This window comes from Danio rerio, chromosome 2, assembly GCF_049306965.1.
Source record: "Danio rerio strain Tuebingen ecotype United States chromosome 2, GRCz12tu, whole genome shotgun sequence".
Lineage (NCBI taxonomy): Eukaryota > Metazoa > Chordata > Actinopteri > Cypriniformes > Danionidae > Danio > Danio rerio.
The window spans coordinates 40629848-40656907 of NC_133177.1; the positions used below are offsets into that span (position 1 = coordinate 40629848).

Here is a 27060-nt window from a genome sequence, read left to right on the forward strand (position 1 = left end):
AATGCAGTGATAAAAATGCCTAGTTGAATAAAAATGTTTAAGCTGTGTTCTTGCTGTTGCAATATATAGTGAGGGAATGTCAAGCTCAAGAAAATACAGATCTGAACGCTGTTAAGTTTGCATCATCACAATGGCAGATGTGGCTTGGTAATGGTGGCATGGGAGAAATGTCTGGATGCTGATTTTTCAATGGGTCAGGTTGAAAACAAAACTATATTTTTAGTGTGCTAACTGAATGCAAATGTGTCTATTTATTAGGAAAGTAATGTAAAAGTTTAAATGAATGACAGGTGCTGTTTTCTGCTGAAATTAAGCAATAAGATAAACGATCTCTCGCCAAGTAAGTTAAATGCATAAATACTTGGGATGCACAAACCGAATTTTCTGCCACTGAAAATTATTAGCCAAAAATGTAATTTTCTATATGTGCCAAAAATATTATGCTGCGTTGCACTGAACCGCACTTTTCTTTGTAGTAATTATTAAAGCTTTTTGCAATAGGTATGACACCCTATCGAACTTCACCGTCAATAAAATGTGGCTATTTTACTGGCTTGTTTTTTTTTTTAATTGGTTTAATCTAAGTAAGGGGTAAGCAAACTTGGTCCTGGAGGGCCAGCGTCCCATTTATTGTATTTTATTAATGGCTACTCATACCCTAACCCTAAACCCAACCGTCACAGAAATCTAAAAACAATAGTTTTACCTTGTAATATTTATGTTATTTTTTTAATTACCCAATTAATTGTACTTTATTATCACTTACCCCCAACCCAACACTAATCCTAACCGTCACAGTACTGTAACAATCTTAATTATTGTTATACAGTGTTACAAAAATGACTCTACATTAATGTGCGTGTCCACAGCTGTCTCCTACCTAGACTTTACTATGTCCTGCATAGTTTAGCTTATCAAACATACATGAACATGCTAATCAGTAGCTACGTTTCCATCCACTTATTTTTAAGCCCATTTTGGACATGCTCATAAAAAAAGTTGATGGAAACGCCAAGATGCGCAGAAATTCTGAAAATGTGCATAAAAAATGTATGCGCATTAATGAGTAGGATTAACTTTTTATTAAATAAGAAGATATGCGCATAAACTATGATGGAAACACTTTTACTGAACAAATTCCAGTATGCGCATTAAAAAGTCATGCGATTTTAAAATGATAAAAAAAACATATTGATAAAAAATAAAAAGTCATGCGATTTTGTTATAAGAGATCCTGTGATGATAAAAATGAGTGCGAATGGACAAACCAACAGGCTGAGAAAATTGTAAAACATCTGAAATGTGTTTTTTTTTTTCATTTTAAAACACCTTAACCATCTCAGTATTAGTGTTTTTATATTATTAAATACCTCCAGAACTGTCAAGAGCATCTGTGCTCTGCGTCTCAAGCCTACAAACGCCACCGCATGTTAACAGTGTGTCAGGATTGTCTTCTGAGGCACAAGTCATTTATTAAATAAAGAAAAGATTCACACAGATTCTTTTATTGTAGCACATTGCGTTTTTACTGTTGATATTTGGCACCAGATAATCAGGAAGTGACTCTTAGATGCAAATGCTGCTTTATTCGCACATCTTTTATGCAATAATCCAGTTTGGCGCATAAAGTTAATTTGCATTTTTGGAAGGAAACATTGCTAGTGGCTTCAAGATCACTAGAAATCTATAAGCAGACATGTTTGATAGTTGAGTTGGAGCTAAACTGTGCAAGACACTGGCCCTCCACAACCAAGCTTGCCCACCCCTGATTCAAGTTATCGAATTAAATTTACAAAGCCTTCTAAAATTATAATATTTAATAAAATAACAAATAATGACAATCAATATGAATTTGGTTTCAGTTTTCATCAAAGTGCATCCTTCACCTTTGACTTCAGCCAACCGTACAAAAGTTCACAAACTCCACCCCAAATTCCCCTTTTCACCTGGACACAGGCTCACAAGTTCAGAAGACAGCAATCCCAGTGACCGATAGGTGTAATCTCAATTCCTGGAGGGCTGCAGCTCTGCAAAGTTTTGCTCCAACCTTGATCAAATACAGCTGATCCAAATAATTAAGGTGTTCATAACTCTTTAGAACATCTCGATTATTTGGATCAGCTGTATTTGATAGCGTTGGAGCAAAGCTGTGCAGAGTTGCGTCCCTCCAGGAATTGAGTTTGACACCCATGCATTAACTAAGCAAACTAAACTCTGATGTCAAATGAAACCTGATGTTCACCAAAAGTGTGAAACCACCCTCAGTTGGCATTCTTAGTGCTTATCTTAGTGTTTTCTAAAGTGTTCCAACAATTATTGCAGACAGAATATCCAACCTTTCATGCGCACCCCTATTTAAACACAAATAAATCTCAAATAAAAGGCTACATACTTCTCTGGCAGTACTTCTGGTTCCAGCAGCGCTCGCTGAAGTCGCCGTTGATGGTGGTGAGGGGGCATGTTGTTTTGCCCAGAACCGTGCCTGGACAGATGTCTCCACACTCCCGATCATTCTTATTGGCCACAATGTAGTTGTCCTCCACAGAGTCCAGGATCATGGACCAGTCGAGGGTGGAGAGGTAGCAGAGGTCCGGGTTCTTTTCCACACGCACGGCTCCGCGAGTGATGTTCATCAGGCTGTGAAGGCCGATCTCCTTCAGCTGCAGCATCTCAAAGAGGACCAGCGCATAGTTGAAGAACAGATTATTGCCACGCACCACTGTTAGGTTGGGGAACAGGTCACTGAGGCTCTCCAGGCCGTAAACACGAAACAGGAGCAGGTAGTCCGTCACTACCGTCAGCTTGGGGTAACTCAGGCCACGGAAATCCTCTGGTTTGGTGGTGAACATGAGCAGGATCTTTAAGTGGCCTTCGATAACAGTGCAGTTCTCCAGCACCCGCAGGTTGGTCACGTTATTTCGGATGTCTTTACTTGAGCAAACTGCAACAACAAAGAAGATGGTGAAACGTTAATTGGTAAAAATGGATTGCAGATGATGACCTTTAACTGAAAGGATTTTAGGCAGTAATGAGTGCATATACAAGAGTAATGCAAAAATGTATTCTATAGAAGGCAATAAAGGAGATCATAAAGAGAGAGCCATAAAAAATTATTTTGTAGTACATAAAGTTTTGTGTCGCACAGTTCAATTTTCTGTCTTTGAGCTGATGCTTTCCAGATGACACAAACATGGTTAATGAAGATAATAAAAGCTCGTCCCGCAGCTTTTCACATTCCAGTGCTGCTTCATAAGTGCATGAGCTATACAGCTGGGGAGATGCGTATCGAATCAACAGAAAACACCCAGAGGTAATAGGACAATATGAATGGGTGAACGGATAGACGATGGATTTTTATCAAATGATTAATAATTGAATTTAATACTTACAATTTCATCAATTTGAGAATTTTCACGAATCATTTTTATAATAAGATGTCAAGGTAAAATGTAAGCATTTTTAGATGGTTAAAATTCTGATGTTTGCAAGTTTTCAAATATTTTTTTCCTCAAAGTAAGAGCTCAACATATATATTTATACAACATTTACACTTAATTGTAAGGTACATTTAATTATAAATGTACTACTCAAAATTAAGTTTACAGCTTTAATTTTTGCCCATGTTTGAAAATTTGCTATAATTTCATTTTTTGACACAATCGTCAACTAAAGTTATTATTTTTTATTACAATTAAAGATCGGACTAAAATAGACACATCGGGTCAAAAAATTATTGTAGAAAAAACAGAAGACATATTGTCAAATTTCAGGTAATCATTACAAGGGCTGCTCGATTTTGGACATACAAGCAACGTTAAATACAAAAGAGAAAAGATGCAATTAAACAATCATTTATGATTTTCTGGGGAGTCAAAGAGTATTCGGAAATAGGAATTAAATAATCACTGTATAATAACAAAAATAATAATAACAATAATAATAATGATAATGATTATAACACTATTGTTTTAATCGAGTAAATAATTCCATATATGTACAATTAATCTTTAAGCTACAGACATTTCATTTGTTGTGGCCAAATGGCTTAAATTTGCTTCAAATTCTTACAGTCACAGGTCTTAAAAGCACATGCAAATAATAAGTGTTCACTCTAAGGTTAAAATTTGAAATTACTCTGTTGTTAACTGTAATGTCTGGTCAACTGTAATCCCGACTACATTGCAGATGCCTGCAATTTGACAATTGCGGACTTGCACATTACGATATCACTGATGAAGCGATATTTTGCGCAGCCCTAATCATTACAATACAGTAACCATTAACAAAACAAAGGGCTTTACAAAAAGAGGTATTGAAGAGGTGTTTTACGTCCCCTCACTCCAGATCCTTTAAATTTAAAGAACAGAAAACGGAATAAATCAGTATCTAAGAAACAAAACAAAATGTTTATGATGAAATTTACTATGACCATATATTATAATTGTCAAGCCTAAACTAACTTATTAAAATAAACTTCACAAATCCTCACATTTTTCTGTTATTCAGCATTAACTGAATTATAAAAGTCGTTCAGGAATATACAGCACACTGCAGAATCACTGTTAAAAACAAAATGACAGCAGCTGAGGTGTTAATATATAATTAATAACAATAACTACATCAACATAAACAGGGTAAGATTTCCTCGAATGTAACGTAGTTAATTGGAGACTAGCATGTGGTGTTGGCCTTTAAATAAAAATAAAAAAACGGCCCCTGCTGCTCATGACTTTAAAGATTCCACAACGGTTTACGCGAATTACACGCATACATGAACTCAGATGCACGGTCAACCTTTTCAAACACTGGTCAGTCCCAGCATGAGGCACTGTGAAGGTCAAAAATACCCTGCACTGGCTACTTGTTTACACTAGTTATAACAGTGGCCTCACCGCAGGGATTCATAAATGTGGCAGTCCGGAAGTTTTGAAGCACAAGGAAGCTGAAGCATGTAGTAGAGTAACCCTAATGACACGTGTGTCCTTTTTGTCTCTCTCCAACACACACAAACACACACGATACAATGTGTAATACCCTTACACTTACACTTATTTTTAGCACAGTACTGCTGCTACACTATGTACAAATGGGATGCCAACACTTGAAAAAAGTGGCATTGAAGCACATGAAAGGGATGGTGCCCTTGTTGACTGTTGTGTGTGTGTGTGTGTGTGTAGATATTCATTTTATAAATGAATCCCTGTATTATGATCTACAAACTTAAATCTAAGTAATGGAAGGTAAAGGAGGTTAGCAACATTACTTTAATAGACAGGTGCTTTAGTTGTGCATTTTATCTGCGAAGCTTTGCGTGTTTAAAAAATAATCCATATAATGTAATGAAATTTTTTATTTAATATCAGCTACCAAGGCTATTTTCATGGCAAGAACATTTCAATAATAAATATACAATTAAAAACAACAAACAAACGAATACATGAATTAAAGAAGATGTTTAGTGTTAATAAATGATAAAAATTCAAAAGTTTTTCCTGAGGTCACCTTTTTAAAAATGACCTTAAGAGAGTTCATTTCATTAAAAAGCCTTCTGGAATCATTAAAAGCCTGACAGTCTAGTAAATGTGTTTTAAGGTAAAGGCTGACATAGCCCTTGCCGTGGCTGACGCGCACCTCTAAAAAATGTAACTACACGTTACACTGACGCATAGCGCAAGCTCTGTGATTGGTCGGCTTGGCAATGACGAGTGTGGGCAGGACCGAGAGCCAAGCGAGCCTGATGAAGCGAGTGTTTACAAGTGTAGGGTCCTGTGAAGTAGCTCCAGATGGAAAGTTTTGTTTTGTGTTTACCTTATGATTAAAGTTGTTGCACGTTTGCAGATTCCAGCCTCAAAATGAGCAAGTTTGAGCTACTCCTACAATAAGGTAGTGTCAAAAAAAAAAAAACACCAGCGAAGAAACTCGACACCAACGAACATAAACACTTACTGCCAGCTAGTGTTTCAGAAGTGTTATTGCAGAGAAACACAAACAGCGCATAGAAGTGTAAATGCATGGCAACACGTAAGGCATGCACCGTGAGTCACACTAATCACTCGATGCATAAGTACAAACCAGGCTTAAGGGAAGTTGTGCAGTACAAACATTGAGTGGGGTCTTCATCTTTAAGCAAAAAGGCATGGGTTAATCTTGCATGTCAAATTTGGTAAAAAAAAAAAAAAAGACGAATAATCTATATTTTTTTTAAGATACTAAAGAAATTTTGACAATAGCATGTTATATAACATAATGAATAACAATATTATGAATTGCAAATACAGGAACATTTTTGTTTAAGGATCCAAAGTGTAAAATGAGAAAAGGGAAGCTATAATGTTTATAAACTTTAACACATTTACAGTAATGGTCAAGATTTTGGAAACTAATATATTTCAATGCAAATATATTTACATTTGATTCATTCCTGTAATTTGAAGCTGAATAATAATAAAATAATAATATTTTTTATTTATATAGCGCCTTTCCAGAGCTCAAGGACACTTTACAAAGAATGCGACAATAAAAGACAAGAGTACAAGCAGATAAATGTAGAGATAGCATTAGATAAACAAACATACAGGAAGTCAAATATAACAAACTGGAAGACCTAAGACACAAATGAGCAGAGTGTAGGTGGATCAGTTAAAGTGATCAGTTTGTCAGATCAGAAGTGAAGCATTCAGAAAATCAGCGAGTTTGAGTAAAGATTTGAATTCTGAGATATTGTTAGCAGAACGGAGTGAGCATGGTAGTTCCAGAGTTTGGGTGCAATAACTCTAAATGATCTGCCCCCCATTGAAGAGAGGCGCTCCCGAGGGACAGCAAGAAGGCCAGAGTCAGAGGAACGTAAAGAGCGAGTAGGGGTGTAGGGGACAAGCATTTTGCAAAGATAAGAGGGAGCTAGGCCATTTTAAGGATCTAAATGCAATGAGGAGAATTTTGAATTTAATGCAGTATGCAACTGGGAACCAATGGAGGTTGTGCAAGATTGGGGTTATACGAGCGAAACGTTTGGTATGAGTGAGTATTCTAGCCGCAGAGTTTTGAATTTATTGTAATCTGAAGATAAATAAAATAATAATAAAATTATAAAAGTTTTCTGTGAAGCAATTAATCATAACAGAATGATTCTACTAGAAGGATCCTAATAACACTACATTCATAACAGATGGATCACATAACACTAAAAACATGAGTAATGATTTAGAAACATCAGGAGTTTACCTTTCAGATTCAGACAAGATTTATGAAGAAAAGTATCTAAAAAAATTACGCTAGGCGATTTACAGATAAAGGTTTGTGGGTACTGGTATTTGTGCCATTATTTAATGCCCTAAAAATTTATTGTGTGTTTGTGTGATTAGTAGATTACATGCACATTATCATCTGCGTTTCTTGTTTGTGACCAAATTTGATAAATAATGAAATAAAATAAAAGATGATCTGTGTAAATCTTTCTAGTAAATCTGCCTCTAAATGCAAGCCAGGTTTCATTTTAAAACATCAAAAACATAAGTTAGAACTTGTTTAAGTAATGAAGCCTTATTATTATTTTTTAAAATAAAATACGTTATAACAGCTTGAAATAAACTTTAAAACATTTTTTAAGTCAAAAGGTGACCATTGTGATTTATGCCAAAGCTTTGACGTCCTCAAACAGAGCTCTATAGCCCTGCTTAGTTACGGACCTAAAAAGTGTATTTAGACCTCACATATCGATTGAAATCTGCAGAAGTGTGTTTGCCTTAGCAGCCACCATTGAGAGTTGAATAAATCTTATGTCAGAAGATTTATGATGCAAATGTTCTTAAACAAAAAAATAAATAATTGCGGGAAACAGCCAAAGCACACAAAGTGTTCACTTTCCTCCAAAACAAAACAAACAATAGCAAACATCTGAACCATGCAGGACACAGGAAGGAACCGAGTATGACCATAAAAAAGCAGAAGTCTGAAAAGGAGGTGTGTCTCTACACCTCATGTCCCACTTCCTCTTTGAGGTTCCACTGGTTTGCATTCATCTACTTGTAATTCATGTATATGGCTTTTTAGGAAAGAATCTTGCAGGTAAATTACTATTTTTTGAATAATAATAATAATATCAAACAAACTGATTATTACTTTTTACAATCCTTGCTTTCTTCTAGATATGAAACGATTGTGCATCCTTTAAACTTTTTTTATACTTTCAGACACCCCAAGTAACTGAAATTTATAGGTTTTTGCTTGTTTTAGCTTAATGCAAAGAATCTATTCAAAATACAATTTTAAAGAGATCGTTCACCCAAAAATAAGAAATTTACTCAACTGTAAGTGGTTCCAGTGGTTTCTTTTTCTGTTGATCACAAAGAAAAACAATTGTTAGAAAACTGTAACTATTGACATCTATAGCAGGTAAAGGTGTATTGGATCAGGGTTAATCTGTGATTCGTATGAAATCACAACCCATGGTTCGGAACACACGTGACCCGCAGATTAATATATATTAATAAATATATATATATATATATATATATATATATATATATATATATATATATATATATATATATATATATTTATACAACAGTTCTGTCTGGTTCTTGAATCTGATTGGCTGATAGCCGTGCAATATTTTGCCAGTAACATCACACAAAAGCCTTCTCACCCTTCATTGTGTATTACTCTGCCCACATACAGGCAGCAAGCAAAGACGCTACATTTCGACAAATATTACTTTTGTTAGACAACAAAATGTACTTTTGAGGCTTTTTTTAGTCGAGAATGTAGTTGTTTAGATTGCAACAATGCAGTACATTTGTAAGAATAGTGCCTATTTTAAAATATTTACAATTTCTAAGAGGGCTCGTCGGCGGCCAAAGACGGTTGACGTTGTCTATCCACAAGATGGCGCCAGGAACGCATAATAAGCCCTTGCTTAGTGCGTTTTCCTGAACGCGCAAAAAACAAAACGAAAACTGAGCTGAAAAACGAAAGCGTCGCGATTTTTAAGGTGGACTGGTCAAAGTCCATAAGAAGCTGCGAATAAGCTGGATTCAGCCTCGTTCCTCATCGCAAACAAAAAAGCAGTCTAGTAAGTCAGTAATTGCTGTTTTTTTTCTAGGTTAATTATTGTGATATTGTAACGGTCGCTTATTGTTTGATATGTATTGTGTATAAATGTCCCCTTTAAGAGGACTTTTCCTGTGGTTGTTTTACCTTTGATATGTAAGCACGCATGTATAGGAGCTCAGTTCAGCTTAGTGAGCTTTAAGGGAAAAGTGTGACGGTCACTCTACCGCTGTATCATACTTTTATTTCAATAATGTAACATTTTATTTTGTGACGGATGTTTGAGTGTATTTTTCTTTTCCTTTTGCCTACTCATTGTCGTTGACTGGCATGTATGTAGTCGACAGCACTTGGGAGAAACGCATAAAGGCCAATAAGAAAAGCGAAATAGTTTCTGTCCCCTTTTTTTTAATTCCATAAAATCTCCCGGTAAACGCTGGGACACCTGGCACCCGTCACAATACCGACGGCAACAGAGAAATACTGTAGACTGTAATAGACTGTAGGGAGAAATCTCTGTAGACGGATGGCATTTCATGTCCCGTTCAGCCTTATAATCCTAAAATGTAAGCAAAATTCTGTTTTTTTGTCATCACTTTAAGAGGGTCACACACCAGAAGGGCCGCTTCACATTACGCTATAGAGAATCATTTAAACACTAGCCTCCCACCAGTGCTGATTTACAGCCATATCGCACTGCTACTTGTGTGATATTGCTCATATTGTTATTATTTTTATTTATTTATTTATTTTTGAATATTAATCCTAGATGTGTAACTATCACCTCTCGCATCATTTAAATCACATGTATGAAAGTATTTAGGCTTTCCTGCAAAATATAATGATGACAGAAGAAGTTGTGGTAGGTTATTTAGGATGTGGTGGGTTTTTAAAGGTGTTTTCTGTCACTACTTGTTTGGACTGCATTGATGCATTCAGTGTAAGCAATTTATAATTTAGATAAAACAACTGATGTTTATGATAAAGATTACAATCACCACCATATGCATTTAACTTGATGCTCAAAAATGAAAGTTGTAAGCAGCAATTACATTATTTAACCAATAAGTGGCGACATTTAGTCGTCAAAAATATGCCACTGAATAATTCTTCAAAATGACACATCTAGCAATGAAGCATGAAGCAAGTTCTATGAGTGATTAACTGAATCATTTATTAAGACTAAACTAAATATGGGTTGTACAAATTATAATGTTAGATTTATAGATTTAGCATCATCAGTAACAGTACTGAATAGTTTACCACTTATTTTTATTCAGCTGATTATTTACTAATTTAAATGTTTAATAAAATTACAGGTTCTAAGTTTTGTTTTTAAGTTTCAAACATGTCTAGCAGTACTGCTTTTTTAATAAATGGAAAGCAAATTACATTTGTCTCCTCCCTTTTTTTTTTGATCTGAAAAATGGTCTGATCCGTGGGTAAAAAAAATAAATGTGAGCCGAACAGCGAGAATTGTTTCACCACTAATAGTAAGAAAAACAAATGCTATTTAATACTATCCATAGTAGTAAGAACAAATACTATGGAAGTCAATGGTTACAGGTTTCCAAGATTTTTCAAAATAGCTTATTTTGTGTTCATCAAAAAAAAAAAAAAAAAACTCAAACTGAATTTTTGACGAGTGGAGAGAGAGTAACTGATGACAGGACATTTAGTTTTGAGTGAATAATCCCTCTAAGAGTTTAATTTGTCACACTTCCAGTTTGTGTATGCAGATTTCAACCAGAATACAAACTTTTAAAAGCCGTTTTCTCAAAATTTGATTTTTTTTAAACTGAGGCATTAATCTCCACCTCAGCAGCTCTCAAACCAAACTTCACATCTTCATTCATAACCACATTTTAAAGATTTCATTGAGGAATATGATCATGCATAATCTGCCGGACTACATTAAACATTAAATTCACACATTTCTGTCTTGAGTATTTTTCTAAATTTTGGAGTGATAATGATTTATCATATATTTGATAAAATAATGACTCTTTTGCACATTTAAATATAACATTTTTAAAAGCTTTTTAAATTCTTTTAAAATACAGCAATTCTTAATGTAATTAATTCACTAGGGAACTAACATTTGCCTTTAACCATAATGCTATATATTTTCAGACTATAGTCGGGTATACATTGGGGGCATAAAAGTGACACCAAAACTCCTATACCACCTCCTCCCCCTACGAGAAAATACTGCAACAAAGGTTACAGGAAATAAATTTAGCGCACAGAATATTGGGCACCCAATAGCAGAGAGCAGAGCAGAGCGTCTAGACTCAGGAGGATGATTTAAACATGCACCTGCACACCAGCTGCTGTAGTGTCCTCAAACTGGGTGAGAAGAACAATTTCACTGGGTGAGTTTCCACCACTCAACAGTGTGAGACTCAGTTTACACACTCTAATCAGAAGTTAAAAGCAAAACAGTTGTTGCTCAAGAATTTGCATGATTAGCAGAAGTTTTGATCTCAGTCTGCATCTATTTGAAAACGTGTGAACAAACCGCATGTAAACTAGCAATTGATAAAAAGTTGAGAATTACATTAGACTACAGTAAGCAATAAGCAGTAAGTAAGCAATGTGTATTTATATAGCAGATCTATTGTGTTTGGCCATACACCCAAAGTGCGTCACAATCATGAGGGGGGTCTCTCCAAACCACCACCAGTGTGCAGCGTCCACTTGGATGACGTGACGGAACAAAACCAAGTAAGAAAATCATTTTTTGCATTGTGGTTATTCAATTTCTGTACCTGAATATTGTTAGAGCTAAAAATTGTTATACTGTTGAATATTTCTATTCAAACTATCTTATGTAACTGTATTCATATAGCAATATTTATAGCGGAAAAACTTCAAGACAAACAGATTGACTAATGGGGAGATGGATTAGGGGTACAGCTACACTTGCAGACATCTGAGTACTAGGGCTGGCGGTATGTCTAAAATTTAGTTTCATTTGTTTCGTTGACGCAGTAGGTAGTGCTGTTGCCTCACAGCAAAAAGGTCGCTGTTCGAGCCTTGGCTGGGTCAGCTGGCATTTCTGTGTAGAGTTTATGTTCTCCCCGTGTTCGCGTGGGTTTCCTCCGGGTGCTCCAGTTTCACCCACAGTCCAAAGACACGTGGTACAGGTGAATTGGGTAAGCTAAATTGTCCGTAGTGTAAATGAGTGTGTATGGATGTTTCCCAGAGCTGGGATGCAGCTGTAAGGGCATCCACTGTGTAAAACATGTGCTGAATAAGTTGGCGGTTCATTCCACTGTGGCGACCCCAGATTAATAAAGGGATTACGCCGAAAAAAAAATGTATAAATGAATATAGTAAACAAAACAGAAGTTTAGATGAACAACAAATTGAAATGTATGTCGCATTTCACAATTTATGTGGACAGATCTTATTAATATAAACATTTCTAAAGTAACATCTCACAGATAATAAAACATATCATGCAGCCCTAACAGCATATGAGCAATTCCGTGCAAATGTCAACCTTGCCATGAAAAAAAATTAAGTTTTTACCAAAATATGGAAACCATTTCTGGGTTTTTTGTGTAAGCAAGTATTTTACAGTACTTTAAAAATACTCAAAAATGCATCTGTCAATGTTTTCAAACTATTCTATTTGATTTACCAAAGTCACACAAATGGTAATTTCACATGCGTCACATCCATAACAGAGAGATGCACATCCATAATGACACTTTTTCCTCAGAAATGTGAAAATATTAAATAAAATAAAACCAATCATTTTTGTTTTATAGAGAGCCGACTCTAATCCTTTTGATTAGCATTATTTCTTCTGGGTTGTGCAGTTTAATTCACATAATTTCTACAAAGTGTGTTGTATACTGTAAACTCGCAGACTTTTTTGTCACATCCATAATGCATGCTTATTTTCCTCATTGAAAGTACAAAACACGTTTACAGATTGATATTTTTCTGCTCCCATAACTCTGTGGCTAGTTGCTCTAGAAAATATAATAAAAATGTTCAATATAATGTTAACATATACTTTCTCTGTCAATTTATGTGTTGAGTTTTTACAGCAAATGTCACATCCATGACGCTGGAATTGCTCATATATAGTAACCAAATCAAAAAGCATTTTTGTTACTGTAAATAAAACACCTTAACTGAAATAAAATCAAAAGGATGGTACTCTAAACCATTTAAATAGCTACTTATCAATATAAACATTTCCTTTTTAAAATAGTTCTTAATTGATTTTTATTTTATCAATTTAATACCAAAATTAAACAAACTAAAAATGTTAGTGTTAAGTCAGCCAAAGCAAATTTTTACAAAAATATATGGAAACGGGAAATACAAACATTTTCCTCTAATAAAAAAGGCAGAAAAGAATATAGCTTTGGCCATTTCCTGAGAATGGCTAAACACTCAGCTGACAAATCTCAGACAATAGAAGCATTTAAATCTAAAATAATCCCGCTGTGTCAATTTTATAATAATACAAAAAGCCGAAGCAGTTACAGCTTCGTAATCGTCTCAAAGTATTAATGAGTATTAATACATAAGCCCTGAACGCAAATAATGAATAAACATTGAGAAGACATGACACAATCAGACGTATTGCAACATTCTTCATAAATTACTCACAATGATACAGCAAAATAAACTACACTAAGTAACTAAGTTACTAAATAACTACCTTGTTGTGAGAAAATGAAACCACCTGAATATTGGTGACAGACAGAACAAGTAACAGGCTGTTGTCTTTAGGGGGAGGTTATAATAATCGTCCAGCACTCAGAGCGAATGAGGTGATCATAAGTGGGATTATAATAAAACCTGACAATGTGTCCAATCAGGAAACAAAAGGAGATGTGAGATCTGAAAACGCATGAAGTGACATGGCTGCAGGGTGTGGCCAAAACATCTGAAATGATTTCTCACTGCTTCAGTGGCCGTGTCATCATGACAGCCGGGACTCGACAAGGTTGAAAGTAGCAATTACAAAATTACACACAACCTGTTTTTTGGATATTAGCAATGCAACCAGGCAGGTGATTAAGTTGATGGGTTTCGGTTGTAGTCTGCAGAGGCATGAATTATGCTGTCATCTGTGTTTGTAAAGAGACAAGACTGACAGAAGAATGTTAAGAGTGACGGCTGTACTATTTGTTTGGGGAAATAAAAACTTTGAGACAGGTGGATTGACTAATGGGGAGATGGATTGGGCAGTACAACTATACACTTGCAGACATTTGTCAGTACAAGGGCTGAACGGTATGTCCAAAAATTTTTTCATAGTTTGAGAAAGTTTATTTCATGGTAAGATATGTTTCATGAGGTAGTTTTTATAAAGGTGGTATTATTACAGAAAATATAGAAAAAAGGGCTTAACAAAAAATGAGCTTGAATCCGAAGGACATGATCTAGTGCTGGTGATTTGGCCCAAAATCAAAACCTTGATTAACTTTCACTCAATTACAATTAATATATGATAATTTTAATGTATTCATAATTTATTTATTTTTTTGCCCTCACTGATTAGTTTTGTACAGTAAATATGCTCACATATTACAAGTAAGAGATTTTTGAATGAAGTGTGCATTACTTCACTTCAAAATACACATGACTCCACAGGTGTTAGGAAAGTAACGAAAAAAAATTACATGTAAAAATGAGATCATTTATTGGTTCTGAATGTCAATTCGATTACTTCTCGAATAATTTTCCAGCCTTAACATGATCTTTTTTATGTGGACAGATCTTATTAATCACAAACATTTCTGAAGTAACATCTTCTCACAGATATAAAATATATCCCAAGTAAGTAACAGCAAAACAAAACTTAAATATGAAAAAAAGAAATATGGAAACAAAATGTTTTCCTTCAAAAATACAAAATATAAACAATCACAATTCTTGTAGAAATATTGAAACGGTGATAAAAAAAAAAAAAAAAAAAAAGGAATTGGCAACACTGCCATGGAGCATCTTTCTCAGAACCACGCATGCTGCCACATCCACTTATTAACATTTTGCAGTATTCTTGTACGGTACGATTTTCATTCTGCGGCAACCATTTTAAACTTTTTGGCTCGAGACTTCCGGTCTCGTTCAATTCCATTGACTTTTAGACATTAAAAACAGCTTGTTATGCTGCTTGATGTTGCAAACTGATATTTACTTATTGATTCTGCTTTGTTTGTAGTCATGTGAACACTTGTTTGTAGAGCAAGCAGTTTGACAATTTTATTCCTTTTATAATTTCCTTGTCATTTCTCCCATATACGTGACTGAATCTGAAGTTCTAAAACAATAGCAAAAACGAGCACACTTTCGCATCGAAGAATAAAGTCAATATACTGTCATACTGCACAGCCCGAGTTAGTACAATTGTAAGCTACATATTTATTTCAGCATTTATTTAACTGCGGACAGAATACATATAAAGAATATTTCTTGTATATTGCATTTAGGTAAAAAAGTGCATAATGAAATGTTTGTACATTTTATATTAACTATTATTTAATATATATTTATATTACATAAAAAAAAACATACTACCGGTCAAAAGTTTGGGGTCAGTAGGCTTTTTAAATGTTTAAAAATAAGCTTATCCTGCTTTCCAAAGCTGCATTTATTTAATCAAAAATACAGTACAAACTGTAAAATTGTGAAATGTTATTGCACTACAAAATAACTGTTCAAAAGTTGTTTATAATTTAATTTAATAATTTATTCCAGTAGCGGCGACGCAGTGGCACAGTAGGTAGTGCTGTCGCCTCACAGCAAGAAGGTCGCTGGTTCGAACCTCGGCTCAGTTGGCGTTTCTGTGTGGAGTGTGCATGTTCCCTCTGCGGTTGCGTGGGTTTCCCCACAGTCCAAAGACAAGCAGAACAGGTGAATTGGGTAGGCTAAATAGTCCGTAGTGTATGAGTGTGTGTGTGTGCGTGTGTGTGCGTGTGTGTGGATGTTTCCCAGAGATGGGTTGCGGCTGTAAGGGCAACCACTGCGTAAAAACGAGCTGGATAAGTTGGCAGTTCATTCCGCTGTGGCGACCCCGGATTAATAAAGGTACTAAACCGACAAGAAAATTAATGAATAAATTAATTTATTCCAGTAATTTACAGATAAATTTTCAGCATCATTAGTCCAGTCTTCAGTCATATGAACCTTAAAAAAAATCACTCTAATATTAATTATTATTACTATAACTATTATTTCTATTATTATTGGTGATAGTAATAAAAGCAATAATGACTGAAGTATTCATTTCATTTGAAACAACACAATAAAAAAGCTAAAATTCTAATAAATATTTAACAATTTAACACTTTTTTTACATTGATGAACAGAATAATTTTCTTTAAAAAAATCATGAATTAAAAAAAATTTACCCCAAAACTTTTGAGCGGTAGTGTGTATATATTATATATGCATGTAAAGCTCAGAACTAAGATTTTAATTACACTGTGGTTTTTTATAAATCATCTTATTTGTTATTTTATGGCATTTAACTGTATTTATTGTGATGTGTGCTGCTTGGACAAAATAAATTCCCTCTACAATTAATAAAGTGAAAGCAAATAAAATTCAAATGTGCAAAAAGACCATGCTGAAAAAAACTGGGATGTGAAATGAATTTAAATCTAGAAATAAAGCAAGTTTTAGTTATTGACACGGATTATAACCTAAATAGTAAAGATTCCTTGCTATATTTAAATCAGTATGAAACCTTTGTAGCCATATTACAACATTTCAACATTACATGAAACATTTTATACAGAAAAAGTATTAACGAAACTGAATAGAAAATTAAAAGATCCTGAATCTCTAAAAAGCTATAATCAAATAAGGAAACGTGTAATATTGAGCTGTTTTTAACAAAAGGTCAGATGTTCAGACTGAATAATTCTCAGATCAAGCTTAAGAACATGATCATCAGGTTTTACATGGGGATTTCACAGTTTCTCTGCTGCGGTCAACACTTTTTAAATCATTTTGATTTAGTTTCTCAGTCAAAATGTTAGGCTGAGATTTTCATGTGGATTAAATGTATTAAAATAGAATAAATACAACATTGTGTGCTCAGACGTTTCAATCCTGCTGCACGTAACACAGTGACTAAACTTTGCATTAATAAACGTTCCAAGATGAACTGATCTCAGAGCAGATTTCCAGCCCTGACGAGGCTAAACTGAGGCCCCAAAATAGTTTCACTCTTCCCTACAGTGGTTCACTACAAGTCTGAGAGAGAAGGGGGCCGACTTAGCAATTACACAACTTGTTTATGTTCGATCTGCCTTTAAAATCTTGCACAAACTGGTTTCATTATATTACTCAATCTTTTATTTTCAGTTTTGAAAAAAAAGGTGGCATGCACCCTCAGGTGTTTACTTATCTACTAATAAAAACTATGCAATGACACAAAGACGCAACACGCTTTAAATACAAGATTTCGCATTACCTGGATATAAGCCAGGCATGTGTGTCCAATTTCATTGCAGATATGGAAAACATACACGAGCAACATTTTGAGTAACAAAGAGGAATTATATTTAGAATAACAAATATAGATATTTTCTGAAACAGAGCTAGTGTGTTATAAAATAAGACTGATTAATAGAATTATTACAGACAGAAGTGCTTGTTTATTTGTTTTCCAAGGTAAATGTAATGCTTAATCTAAAAACTAGCATGGTTTGTCCACATACTGCTCTAAGATACAGTAGCCCAAGCGTCAGACACATGGAACCGAGTCTCAAAATGGAAACTGGCAGAACTTTGAATGCATAAATTTCATCCAAAACAAGTCTATATTTAGACATCTGCAGAGCAACAAGATAAGAAAAATGTGCTTTGGGTTTAGCACGGCTCACAACTCAACAAATAAAGATTTATCCTCAATTCTCATCGTAATACCATGTGGCGTTGCGCATTTCATTAGTTGCATTCCAAGAGTAAAATGTAGCCAAAAAAACTACAGTATTTTAAAACTTAAAAAAAAAGTTAACTAATTTGTTGGATGAACTGATAAGAAGCCAGTGTTTTGTTTAGAACTGAACACAGCCAAGTGTGTCAAAAGCATGCTTATATTTATTTAGCTGTTGCAGGAAGTTTTCCAAGAGCACTTAAAAACAAAACAACAAGTGGTACCTAATTACGCAACTATTAAAATCTCTACTGACTCATTAACACAATTAGCAGCATGCACATAGCATGTTTAGCAATGCATAGTATGCTGGGTGTTTACATAGAGCAGTAACACCAAAATAAAAGTTATTTATCCACATTAATCATTCAAGTCAGAATAAAACTTGTTTACATTAGGAGCACAATCTAATTTCAATCAATGATACAGATAAAGTATAAATCTATACCTCAACATCTATTCATAACAGTCTTTCCACTAGACTACCTGACTGAAATAAGTGACTGATAAATAAAGACTTATTGATCAGATGTTCCTGATCGACTGCTCCAATGTTCACAGAACAATTCAAACTATTAGTGCATGAGTAAAGTGTGTAGACAAGCCTGCTGATATCTGCAACAGTTTTAATAAATTTTAAAGGACATTAGAGAGCTTAAAAACTAGTTTGCTGCCAAAGTAGTACACTTCCCATACATAAAGAAATGATCACAGACATCCTGCTATATTTTATGATTTCTTCGCAAAATAAATTAAAAGAAGACAGCACTAGAGGTCTCGACTGATCAGATTAGGGTTTAAAATCCTCTTGCAGCTCCTGTCAGGGCTACAAATGGCTGCATAAAACACGGGCCTGGCTGAACTTGAAAACCAGTTCGGGCTACAAATAGATCAATGTTGTACTCAAACGGTCGATAATCTGGCTTGGGGGCAATGCACACAGTCCGGATAACCGACCATGTCGTTAAAGGCAGTTTGGAACGTTTAATCGCAATCAAAACGACCCAACATGGGATTTCTTCGTCCCTTTCACTGCAGTGCCCTCATGTCTGGCTCTGCTCTAGCAAATGTGTGACAGTGGTCAAAATCCACGATCCCCTTTTCGCGTTGCAGGGTGCTTTGTGGATTAACATTTCAACAGACAGACTCGTGTAGTATCATGTAGTATTAAAGACAAAACAGCGGTTAAGTTACACTTACTTTCTCCATTTGTTTGTTGACAGTTGCAAACAGTGTAGACAGACGCAACCAAAACAATCAAAGTCCGCAGCCGCATTTTGACCCGCGGTAAAGCCGAAAGTCGGTCCAAAAATCCCCTCCGAACTTGTCTTCTTGTGGGTAACGATCAGTTTTATTAGTCCGGTGTTGTTTTTAGAAGGATAAAAATTAAAAAGAAAAGAACCCTGTCACCCACCCCTCTGAAAAAATGGGCGGAGAGGAAAGTTCAACGTGTTCAATCCGCTCTGCTGTCGCGCGCACAGACTGATGCTGATATGAACACGCGCACGAGCGCTAAGCTAATGACAGCGCGTGGCCGCGACTTTCATTTACTGTATCCATACGAATAAAGCATAATTTAAAATGAGCAGCCGCATCATTTCGGATAGCTTGAATGTATTTGTCCAGCACTTGCGCAGTTTGTCCCAAGCCTGGCGAAAAAATGGGGTAAAAAAGCTGGCGATGTGGAATGGCTGCGCACACAGAGCGCAGGCCGAAGTAATCAATAGAGTTTACAAGAGACTTTCTGTTGTTGTGTTCGATGGACTGTTTTATTCAGATACAAAAGTTATTACGGTAAAATAAACCGTTTAGAAAATTGCACATTGCAGTTATGGCTCTGTCGAAATGTTCAAGACTCTCAGGCTTCACACTGGGCAGATTTGAGTTTGTATTTATTCCAGGTCTCTGCTGACTGCGAGCTTTCACCGTTCACGGGTCACCGGACTACACGCGGTGTCTCCTTCGTACTGTTCCTCCTCTCACGGCGAGCCTTGTGAACAGCACAGGCTCTGAATGCTAAAAACAAGACAAACGTTGAGATTTCCGCGAGACTTCCACCCCAAAAGCTCCACATGCAGTCTTTCCACGTCGCGTTGCTGGCGAGCACTTGTGTTGCTTCACAGATCAATACAACACAGCGAGCCGTTTCCGCAGAGGACAATTTATTGTCTTTAACACTCCCGCGGAAAAACTAGTTGAAAAAGAATGGAAAAATATTTTGTTTGTCCCCACGCTGGCTGTAGCAAGTGCAGTAACATATCCACTCTCTCCAAGGATCTTCTTTTCTGTCTTTGCGCCAGTAAACAAGAGCTGTGAGAAGCAGCGCGGACACACGCGAAACACGGACTGGAGTGCCGGAGCGAGAGCGAACACTCAGATCTACTACACGTCTCACTGCTGCTTAGTGCTAAATACTTGCCCTTTTGTGGGAATTGAGACGTTGAGCTTTTGGCTGATAATATTGTGATGTTGATCAATACTTTTGAAGTTTTTTTTCGTTAAGGAGTGTGCTCTATTTATTTATGTATTTATTTATTTATTTATTTATTTATTTAATTAATTATTTGTCTGTCTTATCGTCTATTTATTTATTTATTTTTAGTTCTTTTTTCTGCATTGTTAATTTATATTTGTTATTTAAGGTTTGTTGTTGTAATAAATTAATAATTATTCACCTATTTAGACCTATTTTGGAATTGTAATAAGATTTTCTCACTATTGTTTGCTTGGTATTTTGCATGTTCTTTAAAGAATAATAAAAATATAAATATTTAAAAGTTGTGTGCTTAGCTTAGAATGATAATGAAGGAAATGCATTGACCTAAATAATAATGGCTTTCATTAGCGGTACTTTGAGAGTCAAAAAACAGCTGCAGGCAAGGCAAAATGAATACCCATGGCTTTCCTTGATTCATTCATATGGAGCAAAACAGTCAGTCTGTGCAATTCACCACAAACTGAACATTTGCAAATCTTAATTCCTTTAATCCACATCCTCAGTAAATGGCTTTATTGCATTCACAACAATCTGGAGAGAGAGAGAGAGAGAGAGAGAGAGAGAGAGAGAGAGAGAGAGAGAGAGAGAGAGAGAGAGAGAGAGAGAGAGAGAGATTTATGGGGAAACTCACACATGAGCTGATGCTGTTTACAGATTTACATATATACATACATATATATTCAATTCCTGTCTATTTCTCTAGCACTTTTACAATGGAGATTGTGTCAAAGCAGCTTAACATAGGAGTTCTAGTAAACTGAAACTGTGTCAGTTCAATATATAGGTTGCAGCATTCAGAATATTACGTAAAGGAACCATTTTCATGAACAATACAGTATGCATGCTGCCACTCTGTAGTAAACAAAGAGAGTTAGCTCGTGTGTTAGTTTGTGCCTGTGCGTTTATTATGACAGGAATCTACAAGTAAATATTTCATTCATTCATTTTCTTTTTTGGCTTAGTCCCTTTATTAATTTGGGGTCGCCACAGGGGATTGAACCGCCAACTTATCCAGCATATGTTGTACACAGCCGATGCCCTTCCAGCCATAACCCATCACTGAGAAACACCCATACACTTCCAGTTAATATTTCTTTAAACAATATTAAGTTTCTTGCATAGACTGTTCATTTCGCTTCTTAAGATCTCAGAGTCTCATCTCAAGCCATTGATAATAATTTTGTTTTTGCCTTTATGTTGTTGTTGTTGTTCTTGAAGTTTTTTGACTTACAGAATGCCAGTAGTTGCTGACTTTTATGAAACAATTAGGATCAGATCTGCTTATTTTATCTTCTATATATCACAAACATCTTGAATGTCCTGAGGGTGAGTACATTAACACCAAAAGTTCATTTTTAAGGGAGTGAACTATTGCTTTATCTGCGCCTTGATTACCATAGTAAATGTATATAGTACAGAAAAACAATGCACAGACATACACACAAAAAAGATGTTTGCTGTTAGCTCAAACTACTTTTTTGAAATGAGCTGAAACAAACCAATTCTTGAGGGTTTTATTGAGGACAACCTAATTGTTTTATGTTCAATCCACTTAAATTTGTAAAAACTAATAAGTTAGCTTAATTCTTAATTCTTAAATGGCCTGGTCTCCATGTCATGGTGTTTGCATGGGTTTCCTCTGGGTGCTCCGGTTTCCCCCATAATCCAAAGACATGCACTATTGGTGAATTGGATTAACTAAATTGGCCATAGTGTATTTACATAGAGTGCGTCTGTGAATGCGAGAGTGTATGGGTGTTTCCCAGTAATGGGTTGCAGCTGGAAGGGCATCCGCTATGTAAAACATATGCCGGATTAGTTGGTGATTCATTCCACTGTGGTGACCCCCGACAAATAGGTGACTAAGATAAAGGATAATGAATGAAAGGATGATTTCCTTCATGTTGCCACATCACAAATTGATTGTGTGTAACCCAGCATTTTTAACAGTGTATATACAAAGAAATATACAGATCATTTCATATTAATATGTCTTATTAAAGGCATATGCATTATTTAGCTACTTCAAACTTGTTAAATCCACAACACATCCATATACTGTGTAATTTAATGATAGGTACAAAGAGTACTGAGCTCAATCTACTTGATTGATTGATTTCAGTGGATGGCCTGCGGCCTCTTTAATCTCACATAATAAAATCATTTCGGCTCAAATCAATATTTCATGTCCATTTGGTATTGAATTTGGTAAGTGTGATGATGCACTGCCAGCTGGTTTATTTTCACAAAATGATGACAGTTCACGTTCATTGTGGTTATTTTGCCATACTGAAACATTGTCTTCACTTTTTATTTTAAATGTCAACCTCACCATTTTCTACTCTGTAAAAATGCAGGCTTCCACACAGTTCCTTCATGTTGTCACAACACAAATCAATTAAGTTAATTTAATAGTTTTTACAAATTTAAGTGGATTGAACAAAACAATTAAGTTGTCTGAAAAAAACTCAAGAATTGTGCTGATTCAGCTCATTTTAAACCCGTAGTTTGAATGTTGTACTGTTGAAAGAGATTAATCTAGTTTCGTTAATATAACATAAGATTGTTACATTCAACGCTTATATTAAACAGCCTCCACAATCACCAATATAGCACCATTGGGATGTGCAGAAACAAGAGATTTGCATCATGAACATACAGCCGACAAATCCGCAGCAACGACGCAATAATATCATGTTAACATGGAGCAAAATATTTAAGGACAATTTCCTGTGCCATATATAAAACGCTATTAGAAGCTCACAGATACGGTAGCAGCAGTTTTTATCTTGGGTGTGGATGGCCTAGGAGAAAATCTTTGAAAGTAAAAAAAGGGGAAATATAAGTTTGAGCATACTTGTGTTGATTGCTGAACTTGTGAGCCTCTAAGATGGAAAGAGATCACCACAAAAAAAAAAAAAAAAACTGTGTGGACTGTGTCAATAAACATACACATCCTGGCCATCAGTGAGAACTGTGTTGGTAAGAAACAGAACCGTGTTGTACAAGGTGATAAATATGTTTATGCTGCTGCACATTCCTTATGGCTCAGAAAAGTTGTCAAACAAGACTAGGGTATATTCCGGGTTTAGTAGAGGTTAAAGTCATTCAACAGCACTGAAAAAAAAGTTTATTACAACAACATACAATTTTGATTTCTGTTTGAAAAAGTTGATGATTGAAGCACTTACTGGGAATGGGGCTGATCCCTAAATGTGAATAAACTCTGTTTCTAAAATATACCCAGCAGTAGGGCTGGGCATTATGGCCAAAATTCAGTCTCAATCATTATTTTCCATATTGATTGAAAATGTTTTTAATGCTTTTAGATTTATAAGAGTATACCAACAATGACTGAAGCCACAAAAATCAGAGGGTCCATTAAACGGCATAACATATTTTCAGTCGATACATTTTCGGTGGCCGAACATGTTTGGCTTTTAGATCAAAATAGAGTAAAAAAGTCCAGCGCTTATCATTGTTATTGATATAAATTTTATTGCGATTCGATATAATATTGTTTATTGGCCCAGCCCTAGCCAGCAGGCACAGGACGTCAACATGATTTCATATTGACTTTGTACCCCAATATCATAGGGACGTTGCATTTTGTTTGGAAATGAAAATTGGCGTGACGTCAGAACCCAACATCAAAAACCTAAAATGTCCAGCATCAAACCTAAAATCAACCAAATATCAACATCTTTTCATGTTACAGTTTTACTTTGTGTGGAAGTTACCACTATGACATTTATTAGACTGGATTTTGGTTGCTATATCTGACAATTAAAAGTATAAGATGTCTATATGACGTTGGTTTAAGATGTTGGCTTTCCAACATAACCTAAAATTAACCAAAAATAAACATTATTTGACTTCGTCATTAATAGGTCAAAATTACGTTGTCCTTAGTAGTAGTAGTAAAACTTAGGTAATTTATTATGGGCATTGCCATATTGCTGCAGACATTGACTAAAAACAAGCAATAAAAACAATACAAAATACAACAGTTACAAAATTTATAATGCTAATTAAGATAGACTCTTGTTAAATAAACCCACTGAAACAGGTATAAGAAAAGGATTTCTTATAACGGTTTAACCTACACTTTGGGACTCTATATCTGCTACCAGAGGGAAGCAGTTCGTAATGTGGAAATAAAAATTGAGTTGGATCATTCACAATCCTTTCCACCTGATTGAGGACACATTTCTCACATAAGACTTGAAGATTAAAATATTCCTTGTGCCCAACAATTTTCCATGCTGTCTTTAAGAGATGCAATAATTTAGATTTACACTGAACAGATAGGTTGCCGAACCACACTGTGATACCATATCTAACAATGCTTTCGAGTACTGCTTTAAAAACAAAATCATGAGTTCCTTGTTAACTCCAAAAAGAAGCAACCTCCGTAAAAAAAAATACAACCTCTGGTGTAAACGAGAACAAACCCACTCAATGTGTGTTTTCCATGTGAAAGAACTGTTGATGTAAATGCCCAAGTACTTATAGGTTTCTGACTGAGTAAGAGGATGGTCATGTACAACCACTTGACGATGGTCACCTATACATTTTGGGTCAAATACCATCTCGTCTGTTTTCTTAGTATTTATTTTTAGCCTATTTCTATCACACCACTCAACGAAGTGACTAATTTCTGACTGATAGATAACACCAATATCATCATTCTCATAAAGTAAACAGTATGGCTGTGTCAGCGGAATATTTAAAAATAAAGTTCTGTGAATGCTTACTTGAACTTTAATTTGTAAAAAGTGTAAAAAGAATAGGTGAACTGACACAGCCTTGTGGAACAGCCTTAGACACTGGTTAAAGATTGAATTTTGGTTACCTGAGGTCACAACCTAAATCTAACCTAATATTAAAGACCTCCTAGTATGGCTTTTAGAAAATGACCTTCCATGCAGTGTGCAATGTGCCTCTAAGTGAATGAAAACATCCAGCTGAGGGGATAAAAGTATAGATTTTTTTAAATAAAAGATTTGACTCAGAGTCGTTAAAATGTTTTGTTATTCATCCAGATCTTTTGCCTGTTTGTATCAGTTTCAACACAAAACAATACAATATATGTTTTGTGCCGGATCCAGTTAATCATGAAGATGAGTGAACATTAATGAGTGAACCTTCTAGTGATTTATGCAATAATCTTCCCTGCAACAGGAGACACGTCGGCCGTTTGTTAAAGGAAGGATCAGAAAAGACAATTGATGTATGGGACTTTGTTAGAGCTTGACAGGAACTTTACAGTACACAATTCATGGACCAGTTTCTTCCTCCATTTCACAAGAGTAAGTAACTTAAGTGCGATTAAAATGGTTGCCTCCTTGTTTTCTCTAGCTTGCAAAATATGCATTTAATTGTGTTTTGTTACTTGTAACTTGACAACTTCAACAATGTTGATACACTGTGGTGGGCATTTCTCTCTATCTCGCGCTGAACGCAGTCTACTAACTGCAACAGACTGGGTCATTGGACCAATCAGCACAGATTAGCATTGTGCTAAGGATGGGTTGGGATCGCTGAACAAATCATATGGGAGTCGTTTGGATGGTTGTGTAAAAATAAATGCATATTATAAGACAATGAAAGTGTTTTTGACCTTGCATGCAAATGAGTTGTTGGAGAGCACAAAAACCATTACATGACCTTTTAAACGCAAAATAGGGTCTCTTTAACATCTTATGACCTTGCTGATTAGGCATAAACAATTATACAAAGCTGTTACCATTATAACATAAGACTATAAAGAAATGGGAGGACAGGAACACTTTAAAGCTAACAACAGACACTTTCAACAGAATAAATAATTTAGGTAAATGTATCAAGTGATAAATTTTACATTTCTGCTTTTAAGTCCAAAGATTTGCATTCATTGCAAGTGCCTCCTCATAATTTTATTTGTATAAAATTATATATTTATAGTATTATTGTTATTTTGTATGGTAATCAACATTACAGCACAAATGCTTCCAGTTGAAACTAAATTGTATTTCATCTGCAACATTTTCCTTTAACGTATGCACTTATTACACAAAACTAGTTTAGTTCATTTTTAGTTGATTCTGTCATAGAAGATCTGTTTCCATCTGTGTGTGTGTACACCGCTACAGGCAACGTCTAAAACACACAGCACTATATGCGGCCTGACTGATGTCTTCCCTTCCTGATGAGGGAGAGGAGGAGGCACAATAACATCCCCAATCCCTCTTGTCCTACAACCTGTTTACATCCTCTGTTCTCAGAAACGACACTATTATGTGTGGGAACACCACGTTAAACCCTTCCAAATGTCAGGTACACTGAGGGAAAACAACTGTCTTCGTCACCGCTCCAAGTGAAAAGAGACACCAACGCCCATGCAGTGCATAAAATGCATAAAAGCTTTTAGAAATTGGTCACAGAGAGAAAAAAATAATGGACTGAAATTGAAATGATTCATCTGATTCAGACAAAAACCAACATAAAAAGCTGATGCTGTTTTGCTCAGAGTGCTGTCTATAGTAAAGACAACCACATTCTGTTTTAAATATTAATAAAAAATGCAGGTTTAGTTTACCTGAAATGAGATCTA

At 35.3% G+C, this 27060-nt stretch overlaps 1 protein-coding gene across 6 annotated transcripts in view; it reads right to left on the minus strand.

Moving 5' to 3' along the window:
* Positions 1-27060, minus strand: part of insra (insulin receptor a) — a 105492-nt gene that overhangs the window by 64778 nt on the left and 13654 nt on the right. For 2 of the 6 annotated variants that reach the window (XM_073911788.1, XM_073911783.1), the window contains exons 3-4: positions 8306-8332; positions 2393-2941 (exon numbers count right to left, since the gene is read on the minus strand). In XM_073911788.1, coding sequence (XP_073767889.1) covers positions 2393-2941; positions 8306-8332 — 576 coding nt within the window. 6 annotated transcript variants of the gene reach the window in all.